The sequence below is a fragment of the Typopeltis vanoorti genome, chromosome 12, assembly GCF_054136105.1.
Source record: "Typopeltis vanoorti isolate ZY-2024b chromosome 12, IOZ_Tvanoo_1.0, whole genome shotgun sequence".
In the NCBI taxonomy this organism is placed as follows: Eukaryota; Metazoa; Arthropoda; class Arachnida; order Uropygi; family Thelyphonidae; genus Typopeltis; species Typopeltis vanoorti.
In genome coordinates, this window is record NC_143560.1 from 94,262,663 (window position 1) to 94,285,576 (window position 22,914).

The following is a 22,914-nucleotide window of genomic DNA, read 5'->3' on the forward strand; positions in this document are numbered from 1 at the left end:
AAAGTAAAGAGCTGACATTAACACCTGAAATTTTGATATCAGCATTAATACCACTTTCCTTCATAATGTAGATAATGAATAAGAGAGAGAATATGTACATCCTTGTCTTATACCAGATTTAACATTAAAACATCTTCCTGTACTTCCTTCAATTTTAACTGCTGACTTACAACTTAAATAAAGACTAAGTATTGTTTGATATAATGCCCCATTAAAACATATAACTGTAGTGTTTGGAATAGCTTCTCTCTCTTGGCACCTTGTCATATGCCTTTTCCAGATCTACAAAACTGAAGTACAGATCTTCGCTATATTCCCATGAATTCTCAGCTATCTGTTGTAAAGTGAAAATCTGATCCTGACAGTTTCTATTTGGTGTGAATCCAGCTTGTTCTTCACCGAGCTTCTCTTCCACAATCCTTCTCAACCATTTCTCAAGTACACTTGCATATATCTTACCAGGAACACGGAGTAATGATAAGCCTCTGTAATTCTCGTATTCAGTTTTATTTCCCTTTATATATATATATATATATATATATATATATATATATATATACACAGGGTGTTCGGGATAAATTTGACATATTTATAATTAATTATATTTTTCCGTAAGTTACATGTATTAACACACACTTCTCTTCATTTAAAAGTTTGGACCCTTCTTCATTCATATACAAGATGTCAGAAAGGATGGATAGCTGGAACCCACCTGAATCATGGAAGAGAATAACTTGTATCATGATGATTCGTGCCCGCCATCAAAATAAGGATATTACGACTGCTGCCCAATGCTCCCTGAATACAGTAAAAACAATCAGGCATGAACTAGAGACTTGCAATGGTGACTACGAGGATGTAGCAAGAAGAAAGATCCCTAGCAGACGATCTGATTGCGTTCGTACAGCAGAATTCCTCGCAAATCTGCAGGAACAGGTGTTGAAGAACCCTGGCATTGGAATTCGGGCTTTGTTCGTGGAGTTGCTAACTGTAGTCAAGCCCTGGATAACAAGGGTAGCCAATGGTAGGCCGTATGTATGGCAGCAGGATTCGGCCCCTTGCCACACCTCTGGGAAAAGTCAAAAATGGTTGTCTGAAAATTTCTACGACTTCACCAGTCCAAATGTTTGGCCTCCAAACTCCCCAGACCTTAACCCCATGGATTATTTTGTATGGGGCGCAGTTGAAAAAGACACCAATCGCACTTCCAGTAATACAAAAGCCCAGTTAATGGATAAAATTAAAACAGTTTTTGCGGCCCTTCCCAGGGAGACTGTAGCATCAGCTTGTTCGAGGTTCCGAAGCAGAATTGAAGCTGTGATCGATGCTAATGGTGGTTATTTTGAGTAAATCTTGTTGATAGTATTGTAATTAACTCTGCCTGTAATGTTTTTTTGTCAATTCATTAAATTTAATAGATACAAAGAAGATTTTCTTTTTCCTTACGAAACTGTCAAATTTATCCCGAACACCCTGTATATATATATATATATATATATATATATATATATATATAGGTACTATTAGAGCTCTACTCCAATTATCTGGAATTTGTTCTTCTGTCCAGGCCTTCTGAACTATACAGTGAAGCCACAGTATTACTTTTATACCTCCATACTTGAGCATTTCTGGTTGCATATCATCTACTCCTGCTGCCTTTCCACATTTCAGGCTTTTGATGGCATTTTCTACTTCAAGTATGGATATATATTCCTTATTGCATGCCTGGTCAGTATTTTTTTACCACCGTGCTATCATCACTGCTTGTTTCATTTAGCGGTTTTTCAAAGTAATTACTCCATACTTCAAGATATCCTTTTCACCTGTTTTCATGTCACCTTTATCATCTCTAATTCCTTTTACAGCACTCTTTCCTCCATTACTGAGCTTCTTCAACAACCTTCTTGACATTTATTTTCTATGTTCTTGTCAAAGTCCACCCTTACTTTTGTTCAAGGAGGACTTATATTTGTATCTGTATTCTCTAAGAGCAGAAGCTGACTTATTTGCCAGGAACTTTTGATATGCGTTTTTCTTTTCATTCACTGCCTCTTTTAACTTCCTGTGTCCACCATGGAGTTCTAATTTTTCTATCCTTACAGATAACCTTACCACATGCCTCTTTGGCTGAATCAGTGTTTTCTTCAGGGCTTGCCACTGAATATCCAAAGTTTGGTTTCTGCTGTCAAACACTTTCATTTTTTTCTTGAATAATATTTGTGTATTCTAGTCTACAGTTCACATCTGAGAGCTGCTTAACTTTTATTCTCTTTAAAACTTTCTTACATGTTCTTCTTTTCAATATGAAATTCAATTTTATCCCATTCAAGACTAAATGGTGATCACTTCCAATTTCAAATCCTCTGTACAGTCTGGTGTCCTACACCAGTGGAAAAACATCACTATCAACAATCACATAGCCAATCAGACATTTCTTATTCCTTGCCTCTTCTCTCCATGTGAATTTGTGCACATTTTTATGTTGGAACCTGGTGTTAGTAATAACCAGTCCATGTCCTGAGCAGAAATCCAACAGATATTTGTCATTATTATTAGCTTTGCTCTTTTCTCCAAATTTTCCCAAAATATTTTTGTATGTCTCACAATCATTACCTACTCAGCTATTCAGATCCCCAACAAGGACCAACTTTTCATTTTTCATTGTGTCAGATACTTTCTCTAAAGCCTCAAAAAATTCCTTCACTTCTACCTTAGTAGAACCTTCTGTGGGGCCATAGGCAGAAATAAGTCTCATTGTCCAGTTCCCCATTCTGATATTTGCCCACACCACTCTACTTGAGACTGCCTGCCATTCAAGAAGATCAGCCTTGTATTTAGTGTTGAATGCTATGGCTACTCCTTCTTTTCCTCGATTGTCATTGCCCGAATATAACATTTTGTATTTATTGCTCAGAAAGATGTCACCATTTTATATATTATATAAATAATATATAATTTTATATCTATCTATATATATATATATATATATATATTGTTTCCCTACTTCTTTTATTGTATAATTATAGTTTTTAATGCTAGGACAAAATAAGAAATCCTTTCATACTTTCTTCACTTAAATATTGTATCATCTTGAAAAACCAATGTCATTATCAATTTTTAAGCTAATTGTGTTTAGCTGACAATACATTTTATCCACCAAGAACATGAGTCAAAATAAATATTTCTGTCAAACAATTTTATAAATTAATGAAAATCCAAATCTTAAAAAAATATGGCCCTCATGTGTTTCAAATTAAGTTATTTTTTAATTCATAATCATAGTTTGAAAGAATATTTCACTTTGTAAAAAATATTCTTCGAACCATGGTCTTTCTCTCGAACTTTCATGAAGAATACTTCATGAAGGTTCGCCCTTTAATAATTTTGTTGCTTTATAGATAACAATACAAAAATCTTTAATAATATCACAAAATGTATAACCTTTACAACCTAATCTATAGTTCTGTGCACTTCAACTTTCTTGGTTTCTCAGAATAGCTCATTACGAATTGAAATAAATAGTTAAGTAAGGGGTGCTTAAGGATCAAAGCTGTATAACTGAGAGGAAACCTCCACATGGCCTTTAAAGGAATGCGGAGAACCGACCAGGGCTAGTGACCTAATATCCAATCCTCACCTTCTAGAGGTGCACCCTGTTGTGTATCTACTTGGATACTGAACGAACAAGGATGGGCTGGCAATTTGGGATTTAGTCGACTAAATTGTATTCTTATTGTCATAAACCAATATACAAAATGATGGTACAACATGATAAAATTTCATGCCGGCTGGGGTGTCGCCCGGTTAAACAAGGACCCCGTTGCTTTTGCCAGGGAACCAGGGCGAACAGCGAAAAATCAGCTACTGGAACAAATCTGAAAACACACCCAAACTCGACATCACCAGAGTTAAAGATCGGTACTATCAACATAAGAAGCCTGAATAGCAAAGAAATGGAGCTAGCTGAGGAATTAGATAAGTACCAGATCGACATAATAGGAGTGACTGAAACAAAAAAAAACAAAAATTGGTGAGATCTTTCTGAGAAATAAATACAAAATGTTATATTCAGGCAATGATAATCAAGGAAAAGAAGGAGTAGCCATAGTATTCAACACAAAATACAAGGCTAATCTTCTTGAATGGCAGGCAGTCTCAAGTAGAGTGGTGTGGGCAAATATCAGAATGGGGAATTGGACAATGAGACTTATTTGTGCCTATGGTACCACAGAAGGTTCTACTAAGGTAGAAGTGGAGGAATTTTTTGACGCTTAAAAGAAAGCATCCGACACAATGAAGGAAAAGTTGGTCCTTGTTGGGGATCTAAATAGCAGAGTAGGAAATGATTGTCAGACATACAAAAATATTTTGGAAAAATCTGGAGAAAAGAGCAAAGCTAATAATAATGGCAAATACCTGTTGGATTTCTGCTCAAGACATGGACTGGTTATTACTAACACAATGTTCCAACATAAAAATGTGCACAAATTCACATGGAGAGAAGAAGGAAAGAATAAGAAAAGTCTCATTGACTATGTGATTATTGATAGTGATGTTTTCTTCCTGGTGTAGGACTCCAGTGTATAGAGGATTTGAAATTGGAAGTGATCACTATTTAGTCTTGAGCAGGATAAAATTGAATTTCATATTGAAAAGAATAACATGTAAGAAAGTTTTAAAGCGAATAAAAGTTGAGCAGCTCTCAGATGTGAACTGTAGACTAAAATACAGAAATATTATTGAAAAAAAAATGAAAGAGTTTGAGAACAGGAACCAAACCTTGGAGATTCAGTGGCAAGCCTTGAAGAAAACCCTGATTGACTCAGCCAGAGGGGCATGTGGTGAGGTTGTCTACAAGGATAGAAAAATCAGAACTCCATGGTGGACACAGGAAGTTAAAGAGGCAGTGCAGGAAAAGAAGAAAGCATATTAAAAGTTCCTGTCAAATAAGTCAGCTTGTGCTCTTAGAGAATATAGAGACAAATGCAAGAATGCTAAACACTCTCTAAAACTAGCTAAACAAAAGTCATGGGAGGACTTTGGCAAGAACACAGAAAATAAATATCAAGAAGGTGACAAAATATTCTGGAGGTTGTTGAAGAAGCTTAGAAATGGAGGAAAGAGTGCTGTAAAAGGAGTTAGAGATGATAAAGGTGACATGAAAACTGGAGAAAAAGATATCCTTGAAGTATGGAGTAATTACTTCGAAAAATTGCTAAATGAAACAAGCAGTGATAGTGCAGTGGTAAAAAAACACTCAAGAGGCATACAGTCAGAAATATCCATACTTGAAGTAGAAAAAGTCATCAAATTCTTGAAATGTGGAAAGGCAGCAGGAGAAGATGATATTCGACCAGAAATGCTGAAGTATGGTGGTATAAAAGTCTTATAGTGGCTGCACTGCATGGTTCAGAAAGCCTGGACAGAGGGACGAATTCCCGATGATTGGAGTAGAGCTCTCATAGTACCCATATATAAAAAGGGAAATAAAACTGAATGCGAGAATTACCGAGGTATTTCCCTACTGAGTGTTCTTGGCAAGATTCATGCAAGGATACTTGAGAAACGGTTGAGAAGAATTGTGGAAGAAAAGCTTGGTGAAGAACAAGCTGGAATCAGGCCAAATAGAGACTGTTAGGATCAGATCTTCACTTTACGCCGAATAGTTGAGAAAGCATGGGAATATAACAAAGATCTGTATTTAAGTTTTGTCGATCTGGAAAAGGGATATGACAAGGTGCCAAGAGAGAGGCTATTCAATACACTAAAGTTATATGGTATCAATGGTGCATTTTAGTCTTTATTTGAGTTGTAAGTCAGCAGTTAGAATTGAAGTAAGTACAGGAAATGATTTAATGTTAAATCTGGTGTGAGACAAGGATGTACATTATCCCCTCTGTTATTCATTATCTATATGGATCACATTATGAAGGAAAGTGGTATTAAATGTGATATCAGAATTGGAGATGTTAACGTCACCTGATCTTTGCTTTATGCTGACAATGTTATACTTTTAAATAAATCTGCTACAAGTCTGCAAGATTCCCTGAGTAAATTGAGTAACTGTTGTAATATATATGGTATGAAGGTCAGCAATAAAAAGACAAAGACAATGAAAATAGGTAGAATCGTTGAAAATGTCAACTGCGTTGTGAACAAAGAACCCGTGGAAAAAGTAAAATATTTCAGCTACTTAGGCACGATTTTTAGTGAAGATGGTAAATTAAATATGGAAATATACAACAGAATCAACAAAGCTGGTATGGTAGGAAATCAATTGAATAAATTTATATGGAATAAGAGAGAAATTAGTCAGAACAATAAATTAGCTGTATACAAGACAGTGTTCAAACGAGTTTTAACTTACAGATCTGAGAGCTGTGACAGAAGTAAAACACTTGACCAAAGCCTAGAGACCGCAGATATGAGAGTCCTGAGAAAGATTAGAGGCGTGAATAGATGGCATCAATGGCAATATCATATTAAAAATGAGGATATTAGGAAACAACTTGATATTGTCAGCATCCAGGAATGTGTTAGCAGAGCTAATCTCAGGTGGTATGGTCACTTAAACAGAATGGGCTAGGAAAGATTAACAAAACAAGTGTTCACTGCCAGGTTGGCAGGAAAATGACCCAGAGGAAGACCAAGATATAGGTGGATTGATACGGTACAAAGTGCCTTAGACAATAGAAATATAAGATCTGATAATGTTGGAGTCTTGACAGGTAACAGACTGATTTGGAGGAAAATTGTAGATAGGAAGTTAGTAATGATGTAAATTTTTCATTTAGTACTATCAATATCCTGTACACTCCTTGAGGGTACATGTCAGGAATTTGATGATGATGATAGCTAAGTAAATTGTTATGTACATATTTTCTGCTAATTATTGCAAAGGTTGATCTGTGGTGATCATTTGAGGACTGACTGTTTTTTTTTTTTTTTTTTTTTTTTTTTTTTTTTTTTTTTTTTTTTTTACACAATATGGAATTTGTTTTTATTTTGGGGAATAGACAATAAATAAATTGTGTAGCAAAAAATTCAAATATCAAAGGAAAATAAAGTTATCTCGAAAGAACACAGTACACTTTTAAGTCAAGTAACAGAAAAGTCGCTCTCTAACAGTTAATTCATTCGTGGCTCTACAACCACTGTTAAGGGATTAATGGCAGAGGAGGGTATTACATGATAAAAGGTGGAATGCTGAATGATGTTTTGATCCAATGAAAATGCTAAGTCAGTCTGACTATTTCATCAGCCAGTACAGAGGTTAAACTCATTCACCAATGAAACACCCACAACCACCTCTGGCAATCCATTCTACCCTCCAAACATAAAAATTTAGTCTTAACACCCTTGCTAACCACATCCTTCTACAACCTGCACTGGTTGCTCTTTATTCTCTCTCTTCTTGCCATGTGCTGAGAAAAGTCTTCAATGTCAATCCTATAAAACTCTTTAAAGAAGTTAAACGTTTCTATCATATCTCCTCTTGTTTTGCCTATTAGCTCAATTTAAAATATGCACACCATCGATCTATTCTCATAGGGAGCATTTGTCAGACCTGTCAAAATCTTTGTCAATCACATCTAGATCCTCTCCTCAACTTAATCTGCATGAAATTCGGGGATCCATATTTGTCCTTATTAAAGCCTTATATAGGGGAACAATAACCTTCTATTCCTGCTTGTCCGTATATTCTTCAACAACCACATAATCTGATGAAATATGCTCTCTAAACTTCAACTTCCTGTTCACAATCATACCCAAGTCCCTGGCCTAAACAGTTTCTTGCAGTTCAGTTCCACCAATATAGTACACAGCTTCTGATATCTTCCCAAAGTGCATCACCTTACACTTGGCCACATTAAACTGGCAGCTATTTATCTTTGTCCATACTGCTAGTCTGTTTAAGTATTCCTGCAAGATCTCTGCTTCACCTTCATTTATCATTGCTTTTCCCAGTTTAACATCATCAGCAACAACTGAATATTTCTGGTCAAATCATTTCCTGTATCACTGATATACAAATTAAACAACAGAGGACCAAGTACTGAGCTCTGTGGTACACCACTGTTTACTTGCCTTCTCCTGGACTCAACTCTTCCATAAACCACTCTTTGATATCTGTCCATCGGCCATCCTCTAATCCAGACCATCAGATTCACATTCATCCCCATCTGCTCTAATTTATTCAATAGAGTTCTATGTGGAATCTCGCCAAATGTTTGTGCAAAGTCTAGCAATATCACTGAGTAGTCCGCTTATCCAACTCCACTGTCACTTGATTATAATAAGTAAGCAAATTCCTAGACAAGACCAACCTTTCAGAATACCACATTGTCCCTTATTAGAGTATTATATTTCTATCCACTCAATCCTGAATTCTGTCTGCCACCAATTTCTCCAATACCTAAACTAGCACTTCTGAGATGCTAATTAGCTATAATTTGCTACTTCCATCTTGAAGCCTTCTTTATGCAATAGGAGTTTTTTCCCTTTCCTCTCCATTGGCACCTTCCTACTACTGAGGCTTAAATTAAACAGCTTGGTAGGAGGAGCTGATAATTCTCTTGCACATTTTCATAATACACAAGCCAATATGGCATCTAATCCCATGGCAGTGTTCATAAAGAGGTTCGGTCAATCAGTCAATGTCACCAACTAGATGGTACACCCCCGCAAAATGTTCATTCAGTAATTCAATTATCTGGTTTGGTTCTTGTTACTTTCCCATCATGCACCTTTTTAAAGTCATCTTTCCATAGTAGTCATTCCTCCTTTTACTTGCACAGAGCAAAAGAACTTATGGTTTCTTTGGGCCTCATCAGTTAGCTTTCTCTCTTTTTCTTTTATAAGTCCTCCACAACCTTTTCTTTGTGTGCAACTCCTGCTTAATGAAGTTATTCACCCATCTAGCTTCTACTTGATTTATCCTTCTCATTCTAGGTATACATTCAAATAATGCTTTCTTTAAACATCCCTTGACCACCTCCCATGCACCATCCCCCTCCAAATTCCTGTGGCACACGGCTCTGATGAAGGCTGACTCCTCAGCTTGTTATAATCACCTGCTTTGTAATTCCACATATATCCCTTCTTAACAGAAAATTCTTCATATCGGGCAATCTCCCAGGACTACATGATCACTTTCTCCAAGTAGAGGCAGAGTAGCTAGATTGGTTCAGTTCTCTGATGCAGTGATCAGATCCAGCACTCTTAAGCCTCATGTCCCTCCCTCCATTACATGCTACCTCAGGTAATTATCTCTCAGCAGCTGTATAAATTTCATTTTTTTCCCCAGCTTATTACTCATCATGCTAATCTGTGAGTGTTTGTCATCTACATTCTCCCTTATACTCATTGAATTATAACAGCAACCAATTACATGGTTAGTTCTGTTGGCCTTTCTCACACCAGATAGCCTCAAATGACTGTCCTCATCCATGTCTACCTGATGTACTTCTACTCTATTTGGTTTCAATTTCTCTGCTATTTGTCCTATCTTAAGACTTTTATTCTTTGCATTCTATTCCTATGCCCATATCATTCTTGGTCAACCATGTCTCACTAATGCCTATAACGTTTGGTCCAAGTTAAGCTAACCAATAGAAAATCTCCTCACCCTTATTTCAAATACTTCAGGCATTAATATATATAAACTACAATATCCCTTTTGTCCACCTCCCATGTTTCTTTACACCCTGTGTTGCTTAGCACACTAAATTTAAACTGGGGTGTTGCATTTTGCATCATGTGATCACTCTCCTATTTAATGACCTCTAGGTTGACTGGATCCATGCTCACCTGCATCCCACCCCAATCACTCTAGTTTCCCCTGACTTCATACTTCCAAACTTTCACTGAACACTTTCTCAAATGAACACCAATGCAGGTTCCTGACAACAAATACATTTAGATGCAAACCATCCATCCACATTATATAAATTCTTCTTTCCATGAAACTCACTTCACAAATTCCACACCATTCACTCATGATCATAGCTCTCCATCTCAGCTCACCTCTATCATAAAATAAGAAGTGGAGGCACTGGGTAATGTTTATAACGCACCTGTTCTTTTCTCTTGTTTTCCTTATGATACTATATAATAAATAATTGAATACATAGAATGAAAAAAGATATGTTGCCTTCAAAACTTCCATTTAAATGAAACAATTTAAATGAAAATTAAAGCTGCCAATAAAGTTTAGTGAAGACTGTCAACAACAAATTTCATTAAAAATAAATAAAATATAAAAATAATTTACTTTTTTGAAAGATCCCAAATCCCTAAGTTCATCTAGATCTCTAAATCAGTTTAAAATTTGAAAAATATCATTATAAGATTTATGGCAATTAATTAAAGGTATAGGTTCAGCAAACTTCATATGTGTGATCACTATATGAAACACACACACACACACACACACACACACACACACACTGTGTGTGTAAGAAACCAAAACAATATTGAATTACAAATAAAAATTTTCAGATTACTCACCACTTTCCAGTTACGTTTGATATAGTTTTTAAATATAATGGCCCCAGCAACTCTAATTGTCAAGTCAGCATCTGATTTATCAACTAAATGAAGAAGCAATACTGGATAATTCTGATTTACTTCTACAGATTCTAAGAACTTTTCCGCTAGACAAATAAATAAATAATGACTCAATGTAATCATCTAATATAACAATGCCTGTTTTAAACTATGGAGTAACAATGTTATAATACTTTGAATTGCCTAATCACCACAAACATGTGCATGTTAGAACTTATGACAATATTTGGTGTAGAAAAAGTGTCAGCATTCACCTGATTATATATATATATTTTTTATGTGAATTCCACATAGACTGTAAACCTATTGTGTATTTCATCATGGGAAAGCAACGACTAGATAATCAAGAAACCTTGCTTTAGAGACTGATTTTTTTTTTTTTTCCTCCCAAGCCCCTCTAGGTTTGATCAATAAATGGAATGGTGGTCCCAACAGAAAATGAAATTCATCTACCATATGAAAACAGTAACAAACATCTATGCCTGCACTGAGATCTGAACACAATCTACAGGTTAAAGAGTACAAGTACTATCCACTCAGTCAAATTATTTATACTTTAACAAATGAACAAAAATAAATAAAAATTAACTAAACAAAGAAAAATAAAAGTAGAATTACTAGTATTAATTATATTAAGATTATATTAAATATGAAATATATTAGGAATTAGCAATTTACTCTCATTTTATAATACTGACAACAGAATTAGATAAGGGAAATAGCTATGCCATGATACTTTGCAGAGGCATCTGACAATATACTGCATGGAAAATATTATTATTATTATTATTATTTTATTTTTTGGGGAGATGATAGTGGATAAGGATCTGAAATTTAGGGGACACAAAGGCTTTTGGGAATGATGCAGAGGACACTGACATGTAGAAGTAGGGAGATTCTTGTTCCATTGTATAAGGCTTTGATTAGGCCAGTGGTGGGATTCAGATGGTTCGGCAAACCGGTTGTTAAAATGGCACTTGTAATCAGGGTTCTCTTTAAGGTGGGCGCCTTGACAGCCGCCCAATGTGGAAATCACAAATTTACATTGCTTACTCTTTTTAAATGTTCATCTGTGCAACAGCGTATTCTAAGCGCCCATAGTAGTGTTCATTCCGTCCATAGGTGAAAAAAATCAGACAGAACTATGCTTGTAATATTTATTTATTCATTTCATAAAACTCATTATACCTTTGATGAAATATTACATTTTTATTCCCTCACGTTTGTTACTTCAGTAAACAAACATATAACAAAGAGAAAAGTGCCAAACAACCAGGGAGTGACACGCTGTTGTTTGTTTCAGCTTTGTGTTACGCTCAAAATTCCCACGAGATATTATGAGTGCGCTGATGTTCCCTGATTGGTAAAACCAATAGGAAACTAGGACACAATGAACCAATAGAAATATAGATTTAAGGGTTATCTTATCACCCATTTCAGAAGCCGTGGAAAAACTTGTGATAAAAACGCAGTTTTTATCACAACTTTCCCGTGACAAACAGGTTTCTCGTACACATTATGCTATCATATTTAATCTGCATAGCCTATGCCTTTTATTAATTCAGCAAGAAATTTTCGTTTAGTATATATAAAATGAAGAAATGTATGTTCTGACTGATGTATAAGCACAGCGCTTTGTTTATAAAGTTTATATGACCACATGTGGACAGAACCAGTAAAAATATTCAAATATATGAGCACATCTCCGCTCCTGCTCTATAATATAATAAAATAAAAATTTTTTAATTTTTTTTGCAGTAGCCTTAAAAGGATGAAAAGGCAACAAAGTTTGACAGATTTTTTCAATAAAAACCAAAATCGGAATCATTTGTATCAGAATTGGCCTTGGATGGTACAAAACAGTTACAAGCACAACCACTCCAACTTGAAGAAAGCAGCACATCAATTATTGAAATAAAAAACGATAACTCCAAAATTGAAAGTAATCTTCCTGATGCTGAACAGTGCAACAACATAACAATGTTAAAGAAAATATGACGGACTGGTAATTTCTATCAAAAAGTTAGGTTGCGAGTATTGTGCAAAATATGACTTTATAAAAGAGAAAAGTGTTCATATGTCAAATGAATGGAAATGTTTTCAGACTGAGGCATCAGGGAAAAATAAAGATATACAACAAGCTTCTCTAAGGAAAAAAAATGAAAGAACATTTTTCATCAAAAGTTCATAACATTTGTAAAGAGAACTTAAAACAACATGAGCAGGATTCAATAACAAAAGTAATAGATATGATGAATGAAAAATATTTAGTACTGCTTGTAGAGTATTTAATACAGTTTACAGCCTAGCAAAAAGATGTAAACTGTTTTCAGACATAGAAGTACAAATTAAAAATGGATTAGATATGGGAATAGGATTACATTCTCGTAAAATTGTTGTGAAAGTAGTTGATTTCGCTGCAAAGGAAATTAAAAAAGAAATATTTAATAAAATTATTGAAAATAATCTGAAAATATGTTTGATTATTAACGAAGCTTCAACGATATCCTGCAAATCAGTTATTATACTTTTCTTAAAAGTTGAGGATTCAGTTACATCACCAACAATTTTCGTTGAACTAGTTGAATTGGAAAAACGAGATGCAGAGACAATATGTTCTTCAGTGATGGAAAGTTTAAATAATGTTGGGCTTACTAAGAACTAAGTAGAAAAAAATTTAATAGAATTTTGCTCCAATGGTGCCAGCGTTATGCTTGGGAGAAAATCTGTGAGCACTAGGATTGCAAAAGTTTCCAAACATAATAATATGGCACTGTTTAAACCATCACCTCCATCTTGTTTTAGATGATTCCATAAAGGAAATAAAGCAAGTAAATCATTTTAAAATATTTATTGATAAGATATATACTATTTTTCATCAATCCAATAAGAACCAAATTGAACAGTGGAAGTGTTTTGGGACCAAGATGGACTGCCTGTAGTTTAAGGTCAACCCTAGCTGTGTGGTGCGCTTATCCAATGCTACATCACTAATTTTATTCAAATAAAAAGTACTTAGGTATGGCTGCCCGTCTTGAAAATATATATTTTATAACTGATTTGGCATTGATGATTGATATTTTAAATGAAATTTCTCTTCTTTCATATGCACTGCAAGCAAGAAATATAGACATAATAAAGGCTGAAAGACTCGTGATAAGATCTATTAAAGCATTTCAAATGCTTGGAAAGGAAAAGGGTCCATACGAAAAAAAAAAGTTGATGAATTAATTACTTCAGAAACCTTCAAATATAAAAAATCATTGATTTCTTGGGCTTCCTCGAGAAGGACTTTTAGAAAACATCGTAATGAATTTGAAAAAAAAAGACTAATGGATTGTGAACATTTAAAATCAAGTTGTAGCCAAATTCAAGATAGAAATAAATTACAAAATTTCTCAAGTTTTTGGAGCCAGATTACTGGAATATTGAAGAAGTACTAGTTCCATGGAAAGCAGTAGAACAATTGCTCGTATTTAATGTACCTCTTAAAAGTGACATTTTTAAGTACCAAATTGATATTAATGATTATCGAGATTTCGTGGAAAACATTTTAAAAAATTCCCAGAATTATGCAATTCCTGAAAGTGTTCAAAGAGCTAATTGTCAGAACAATTGCTGTAAGTTCAGTAGCAGCGGAAAGGGGTTTTTCAAAGAAGAGCATAATATGTTCAGAGAAGTCGCCTAACTGTTTCTAATATATCAAACACAATGACTATTAGTCTAATCGGCCTACCTCTAAAGGAATGGGATCCTACTCCTACAGTGAAAAGATGGTTAAGGATAAATCACACAGCCGATGATGCTTGGATAAAAGCGAAGAAAATTGCAAGTGAGGATGCCAATCAAGAAGCAATATGGAAATTTCTTAAATAACAGTTTTGTTTTTTGTGAGGTATTATTTAATATTTTTTTCATTAATATTTTAAAACTCTTTCTTATAACATAATCTAGTTTTGTGTACCTCTTTTATAGTTCTTATTTAAGTCTTAACTGTATGAAATAATAAACTACCTTTGGGCATATCGTTTTTTTATACTTAAAATGGTCATTAGGGTAACGAACCGGTTGTTAAATTATTTGAATCCCACCACTGGATTAGGCCACACATGGACTATTGTGCCCAGGTTTGGTTACCTGGTTTTCAGAAGGATGAAGGGATGTTGGAAAGGATCCAAAGGCGATTGACTAAGATAGTTTCTGACTTCTGGAATGTCAAGTATGAGAAAAGATTGAGAAGATGTAATTTGCAGAGTCTGGTGGACAGAAGGAAGAGGGGGAGATATGATAGAAACCTACAAGTTGGTAAGGGGTTGTTATAGGATCAATGCTGAAAATAGTTGAAAGTGAAGTTCTACAGAAAATAGTGGGAGATCGGGGAAGAACCAGAGGTCATCCCTGGAAACTGTATAAAGAGGGTGTGAGTAGAGGAGTGAGAGGCAGGTTTTTTTTTGTGCAGAGTTGTAAATGATTGGAATGCCTTGCCTGAGAGTGTGGTGTCTGCAAGAAGTTTGAGTGTGTTTAAGACATGGTATGATGAGCTGTGTGTGCGCAATAAAAGGACCTCCCAAATGAGTCTTTGGCTCCATGAGGTCTTGGGGTAATAATAATAAATGGAATGAATGGACTTGTGATCTTTAATTTTGGGGAGATGCCTTGTGGAGAATTTGTCTTCATGCTATAGCTGTTCTTTATAAACACACTTGTATCATGAACTGGTGTGAAGATATTACCAACAAAAAAAGCAAGACCTTTTCTTTGTATTCTCCACCATATGAATATTTTCATGCTAAAACATTTAGTAATTGAGTAATTCAAATCCTGAACAGAAATCCAGCAGGTACTTCACCATGATCATTAGCTTGGCTCTTTTCTCCAGTTCATTCAAAAACATTTCTATATATCTGTTTGTTCACTTTCTGACCTGATGTTTAGATCTCCCGAAACTAGTTTTCAATTTAGCTGTATTCTCTAAATGACTCCATGAGTCACTAAAGAATAGTCTTCTACATGTTTGGTAGTTATCTGTGGGTAGTTGGGTAGTATTTCTATCAGAAATAACATTTCATTGTCCAATTTCCCATTTTGAAATTTACCCTGAATGCAGGTTTCACCTGCATTATATGCTTATACAGGCCTAATCATGTAATTGGTTGCTGTTATAATTCAATGGGTATAAAGGAGAATGTAGATGACATGCACTCACAAACGAACAATTTCTCGGAATACTTGTACAAAGTTTACTGCAGCTTCAAAACTGGAGAATGCTTTTCTGCTTGAACATGTACAACCATCCATCACTATACATGCAGTTTGAACATATGTTCACCTGGCACTGGAATCTTTCTCACTGCTGCTTATACTGCCAATCTCTTACATAATATACAATTAGTTGCTTCACTGAAAGTGTCAGAATCACACATTCCAAAACATGCAATGAGCAAAAGTTTCTTTATTCCAATTTTGTATTCAAAAAACAATTATTTATACTCAGTAATTATATAAGGAAATAAAACAAAATTTACTTAACTTTTCAAAATGTTTCAGGCCAGTGTCTGATAGGAATAAACTGATTTTACTACTAGAAGTATGAATCTGATATGAATGAACTGTAACTAATATTGGCACAGTTTGTAGAGAAATTATTATTATTATTATTCAGGCCTCCATGGAGTCAAGAGACTCATCGTGGGAGGTCCTTCTTAGGAAACACAAAGGCTATCATACCACTCCTTGAACTCATTGACCATTCTTGCTCTCACCACTACTATCAGGCAATGCATTCCACGGTTCAACCACCCTCCACACAAAGAAATCACTCGTTACCCTCTTGCTCACAGCTTCCTTTCGTAACTTCCAGGGATGGCCCCCTTGTCATCGCTCCTTCCCACTGTTCCACCAAGCAAAAGAACTCCCCAGTATCCACCCTGTAACTGCCTCTCAACAGTTTAATAATCATATCAGAGGTGATATGATCAAGACTCAACAGTCTTGATCATATCACCTCTCCATGCAGTCCACATTCCCTCAGCCAATCCTTATAACTAATATTGTACAGTCCAGAAACCATCTCTTATCCACCTCTGTACCCTTTCCACAGTTAATTTATCCCCTACAAATCCTGGGGACCAAATATGAGAACAATGGTCTGATCAGGGTTCAGATCATTATACATTGCAACTGCCACTGATACATTTCTTTTACTTGACACTTAACAATCACTGTCAAAATTCGGTGTTTGTGACTGTATTTATACAGTAGAACTGGAAATATATCTGGGTCAATTTCACAAAAAAAAAAAAAAAAAAAAAAGCAACAAAAAGCAATTTTACATTATTGTTGATTGCTATACCGAAGGACACAGAAAGATTTATCGATTGGCAAAAAAAAGGACATCGCACATGTGAGGCAGATCAAAGACTCTGGAGGAAGGGTATTAAGGACAGATGTGGATATAAGAAACAGATGGAGAATACACTTTGAAGGCCTTTTGAATTAAGAAAATTCAAGGACTCACAGAGAAGATGGGGAGCCTTATGAGGGGATGGTGCAGAACATTAGTAGAGTGGAAGTGAAGGAAGCCATTAAGAGGATGAAGAATGGAAAATCGGTGGGCCCTGACAGGATCCCAGTGGAGGCATGGAAGGCACTGAGGGAAGAGGGAATTGACCTGCTGTGGGACCTATTAATAAAAGTTTGTCAACAGGAAAATATACCTGAGGAATGGAGGGAAAGTACTCTTGTCCCCATCTACAAGAGTAAAGGGGATGCCCAAGACCGTAAGAATTACACAGGAATGAAGTTAATTTCCCACACAAGGAAAATCCTAGAGAGGGTTCTTGATGGAAGACTGAGGAAGGAGGTGGAGATTGCAAAGGAGCAATTTGGCTTCATGCTTGGTCGATCGACGACAGATGCTATCTTTAGGTTATGACAGATGATGGAAAAGTTTCGAGAGAAGCAATGGGAGCTACATCTGGTATTTATTGATCTGGAGAAAGCATATGATAGAGTGCCAAGGCAAGAAGTCTGGAGGTGTCTGAGGGAGAAGAAGGTACCTGAAAAATATGTCAGGTTGGTGCAGGAGATGTACAGAAATGTGAAGACAAGAGTTCGAACCTGCCTGGCAGAGACAGAAAGTTTTCCAGTAACAGTTGGCTTGCATCAAGGGTCAGCATTAAGTCCGTTCCTGTTTAATATTGTGATGGAGGAGGTGAGAGAATAAGCACCTTGGACTATGTTGTATGCAGATGACATCGTGCTGTGTGCAGAATCAAGAGAAGAAGTGGCAGCTAAACTGGAAAGTTGGAGGAAAGTACTGGAAGAGAGAGAGAGGTATGAGACTGAGCAGAAGTAAGACAGTATATGTGTTGCAAAGCAGATGGCAGCCATGAGACAGATCTGGAGCTGGAAGGAAATATCATCAGGAAGGTCAGTGAATTTAGATACTTAGGTTCAACAATGGAAGATGATGGTGAGGCTGAGAAGGAAGTGGGATGCAGGATACAAGCAGGATGGAGGAACTGGAGTGCTATGCAATAAGAGGGTGCTGATCAATCTAAAAGGCAAAATCTATAGGACAGTAGTGAGACCAGCTATGATATATGCTATGGAAACTGTGGCTCTGAGGAAAAATAACATCAGCAGGATGGAGGTAGCAGAGATGAGAATGCTTAGGTGGATGTGTGGTGTCACCAGAAAGGATCGTCTGAGAAATGACTAATGTAAGGGGAACGGTGAAAGTTATGAACTTAGGAGCAAAGATACAGGAGGCAAGGTTGAGATGGTTTGGTCATGTGATGAAGAGGGAGAAAGAGTATGTGGGAAGAAAGGTTATGCAGATGGATGTGCAGGGGGAGAAGGAAGTGCAGATGGCCACAGAAGAGATGGAGGGAGACTGTGGAGGAGGATTTGAGGATGAAGAACTTGGATGTTGCTACAGCCCAAGACAGGAGGTTGTGGAGGAGACTCACCACAACAGCAACCCTACTTATGTGGGAAAAGCTGTAGAAGAAGAAGTTGATTGCTATACCGACATTTTTCAGAAGAGTGGGGAAAATTTAGTTTTTAAGATCTTTTATCTGCTATATTACACGTGTTATTTTAGTTTGCTTCTAGATAATGAAGTGATTAGCAATATTTAAAAAAATGGTAATGAATATTTGACTCTTAGATTTTTTTTTCACAGAATAAATTCTTATGCCTGATCCTTTATCGCATGGAAGCTTGCCTATATTATATTACATATTACAAAAAAAAAAAATAATAATAATTTTTTTTCAGCCATGGGAAAATTTCAACTATTTGCATCTGTTATTTAAAAAAAAAAAAAAGAAAAGAAAAAAAAAAACTTTTAAATGCTAACAATTTAAGCACATTTTCTCCTGTGCCAAAACAATACAAAATAATGCATGTTCACAAGTATATAAATATTTAGCAAGAGCAGTTATTTCCAACATAACCGTGTTAACAGATATGAATTTGGTTGGTATTAATTACGGGATAAATTACTATTAAAAAAAAACATTATTATATTGAAATGTATCTCCAATGTTTTATTCTTTGTTTCTTCTGTTGTAGTAATTTCACAATCTTATTGCATAAAATCAGTAATATTACTGCATAGAATATTCTGCATTTATGCTTTTATTAATGAAATGAAAGTATTTGTCATGGTACCGCAAAGAATAGCAAGTAGAAACAAGATGCCTTTAAATGATTTTACATGAAAGCTACTGTGCAACTAATGCTTACTATTTCTCAGAGAGAAGAATTGTGAGTGCGTGTGTGTGTGTGTGTGTGTGTGTGTGTGTGTGTGTGTGTGTGTGTGTGTCAGGAGGACAAGGAAAGTTAAGTGTCAACAGAATCACAGAGTTCCTTATGTTTTGAGTTATTAATTATTTCGTGCCACTTCCAAGATATCCAAGGAGTCATCGAGGGAGGGCACCTATTCTATAACTCTCTGACTTCCATCACCTACACCAATACCATCTACTGACCACCACCACCACAAGTATTTTTTGTCCGCAAATTACATGGGCTAAAAGCAGATTTGCCTCTATACAAAATGAAAAACCTGACTTTCCGAGAGAGAAAAAATCCTGCTACCTCCATATGAGATAGCTAATTCACCTTCAATTGAAAAAACCCATATAAAGATTCCTCCCGTCATGACAAAAATTGAACTTAGGCCTTTTCCAACTGAAGGGAGCAACGTACTGTCGTTCTTCCACTTGACTTACAGAGGCACTTATTAGCAATAAACATTTCACATCTCATTTATATATAATTAAACACCATTTATTATGTGAAATGTGTGTTAGAGTTGACAAAGAAGGCAGGAGAACATTGACATGAGTTAAATTACTTATGATGGGACTCTCCAATGTTGTCAGTATATTTTAAATGCCCACAGTAACATATCTCAAATACTGTAATTAGTAGTTTTATGTTTCCAAAAAACAAACAGTACTAATTTCTGAGATACACTCAAAATTTGCAGTAATTTTCTGTTATAACTTTGTATAAACAGACAACTTCCTTCTGAGTAGTGTATATTTACTGAAGTAAAATACTCATCCTTAATTATTCCTAAAATCTAATTTAAATTCAGCTTTTAAGTAGTATTACATAATTTGCTAAGGAATCATCTATGCTAGAATTAATAATAATAAACTAATTCTTAAATGAAATAATTGTAATGTACAAATGTTTCTGACATTTTATTGTAATAGTGTATATTACTGTATCATTAAATGCCTGATAACATACACGTGATGAGGAAACAAATTTAATTACTTAAAAATTAGTTATTTTAACAATTAAAATTAAATTAAAAAAATAAATAGCCGTATTTTTAAAATACAGCAAGAAAAGTATGCACTACGAATTTCTTCACAAAGCATAGCACGTGAATGGCAAAAACAGATCATACATAAAAATGTTCGTAATCTTTGCTTTATAAAGAATAAACATTAATATTTCTTAGCCAAAAGCAAATTACGAGCAAATGAGAATCAGCACCATAAAATAGTAAATTGAAAAAAAGAATAATAAACAGATATTGTCATAGTAAGTAAACACAAACAAGAGACCATATATAAATCAGCAGGTGGCGTGTTAGTTAATGTCGGATAATTTTCAGTTCTCGTGTTTACATTATTAGTTTGTGCAGAAGTTCAATTATATTGATGGTATATGTATGATCAGACATTCCTAGAATAAATTAAGTCATTAATGTGGTGAGTAAAGTCAGTAATCAAGTGTCATTTTTCACTGATTGGAGTTTCGTGTATGCATCGAGTTAGGCCTAATTTACATGTGTATGAACCATTATATTGCTGGTAAAGATATAATAATTTAGGTGCTAGTTTCATTTTTACAACTTGTTACTGGTTAACTTAAAAAAAAAAAAAAATTGTTACTAGATTATGAAGATGGAGGCTCAGCAGATCTGTTTAAGAAGGAATAATCACCATGTCAATGTACTAACTACTTTTAATGAGTTACTGTTTACTGAAACTTTTGTAGATTATGACTTTAGTATGAAGGTAAGAGACTTCAAGCACACAAAATAGTGTTGTCTGTCTGCCTGCAGTTCTTTCTTTTATGGCATATTTCTTGAAAACTCTTGTAAACATCCAGTTGTTATTCTCAAAGATATAAAATACACAGATTTAAAAATGATAATAGATTTTATGTACAAGGGTGAAGTGATCATTTCACAGGACCAACTTGCCACACTACTTAGTGCTGCTAAAAGTTTGAATGTTGAGATCTGTACAGAAGTTGTACAGAGGGATACTTCCAGTATTGATATTCAGGAGAACAGTGAACATGCCTCAAGTAACCAGGCCTTGTTACTTGCTGAGGTGCAACAGAAAAAACGCAGCACAGAATTGCCACCAGTAATTAAGAAGAAAAGAGGAAGACCTCGAGGTAAATATCTTTGTGGTTCTAACAGTGAAGGCATGAAGGCCAATTTGCCATCAAAAGTAAATGAATTAGACACACCAGAAGATACCAGCAGGTCAATAAAGTCGTTCACAAGTGAAGGAAGGTTACAACTGTCAGGAACTGATTATCCATTAAATGAGATTTCTGTTTCTAATTCACATATATATCCTAGTCCAACTCAGAACTCATTTCCATCTATACAGAGTTCAGTGTTGGTAAAAGGATCACAACAAAGTGAAGATACAATAATAGAAATTGAGGAATCACAGGCGTTATCAACATCTTTTGACAGTTTGGTCCAAGATTCATTGTCAATCCCAGTAATGAATACAATGCCTATTCTTAATACTGTTGAGTTAATTGAAACTCACTCAAATAACATAGGATCAGGGCTAAGTACAGATAGCCAAATATTAGTTCCTTGTTCTGTATCATCTGAATTATCTACTTCTCTTCAAGTTGCACAAAGTATGATAAAAGATATTGAACCTCGTGTCTCACTCTTATTACCTGGAGCTGCAGTTACCTTGTGCCAGTTCTTCACATCAAGACAGTAGATCCATGATGATGTCTTGGGATACATCCAGGCCTACTGCTGTTATGCCAAACATTCCTAAAATACATGATCAGCAGCTTCCATTACAGGATCAGAATGTTGCTCAAGAGAAGGAAAATGGGTCAGTTAATTATCCTTGTATATCCTCGTCAGAACATCATTGTGAGGACTGCTGTAGATGCTGCACGACCAAAAATATCCAAAGACATACTATGAAACTACATGAAAATGACAGACAGGAATATATATTGGATGTGGACATGAAAGCAGAGTTGACAATGATGAAGCAAGATATGAACTGCATGCAAAATGAGATGAAAAGAATTAGAGACATACATGGAAGAGTGAATAAGAGCAGAAGGAAAGATGGGAATGTGAAAGATATATCGAATGATTCGAGAGTGGTTCTCTATGGAGATTCCATTATTAGAGGTGTGGTGAATGAGAAGATGCATAAGGTTTGTTTTCCTGGTGGTAGAATGGAGAGAGTGATTGAAGCGTTGGACATGAGGAATAAGAGAGCACAAGAGTTGGTGGTTGTAATAGGAACAAATGACTTGGATGGGAACAAGGAAAATGCCAGACTGGATATAAGGAGATTATTAAAGAGAGTAAAAGATAACAGTGTGATAGGAAAGGTAGTCAGTGTGTTGCCAAAGTATGATAGTAATGAATTGAGGAGGCGGGCAAAGATTATGAATGATATTTTAGCGCAGTTATGTGAGGATAATGGAGTGCATTTTGTGAATGTGTGGGAGGAATTTGAGGGACGGATGGAATTGTATAAAGAAGATGGGCTGCATTTAAATGGTTTTGGTGCGAGTCTGCTGGAG

At 35.4% G+C, this 22,914-nt stretch overlaps 1 protein-coding gene across 1 annotated transcript in view; it reads right to left on the minus strand.

Moving 5' to 3' along the window:
• The window catches only part of Cse1 (chromosome segregation 1), a 439,186-nt gene that overhangs the window by 383,728 nt on the left and 32,544 nt on the right, over window positions 1-22,914 (minus strand). The window contains exon 3 of the mRNA XM_090402147.1: window positions 10,510-10,655. Coding sequence (XP_090258273.1) covers window positions 10,510-10,655 — 146 coding nt within the window. The remainder of the gene's footprint in view (window positions 1-10,509; window positions 10,656-22,914) is intronic.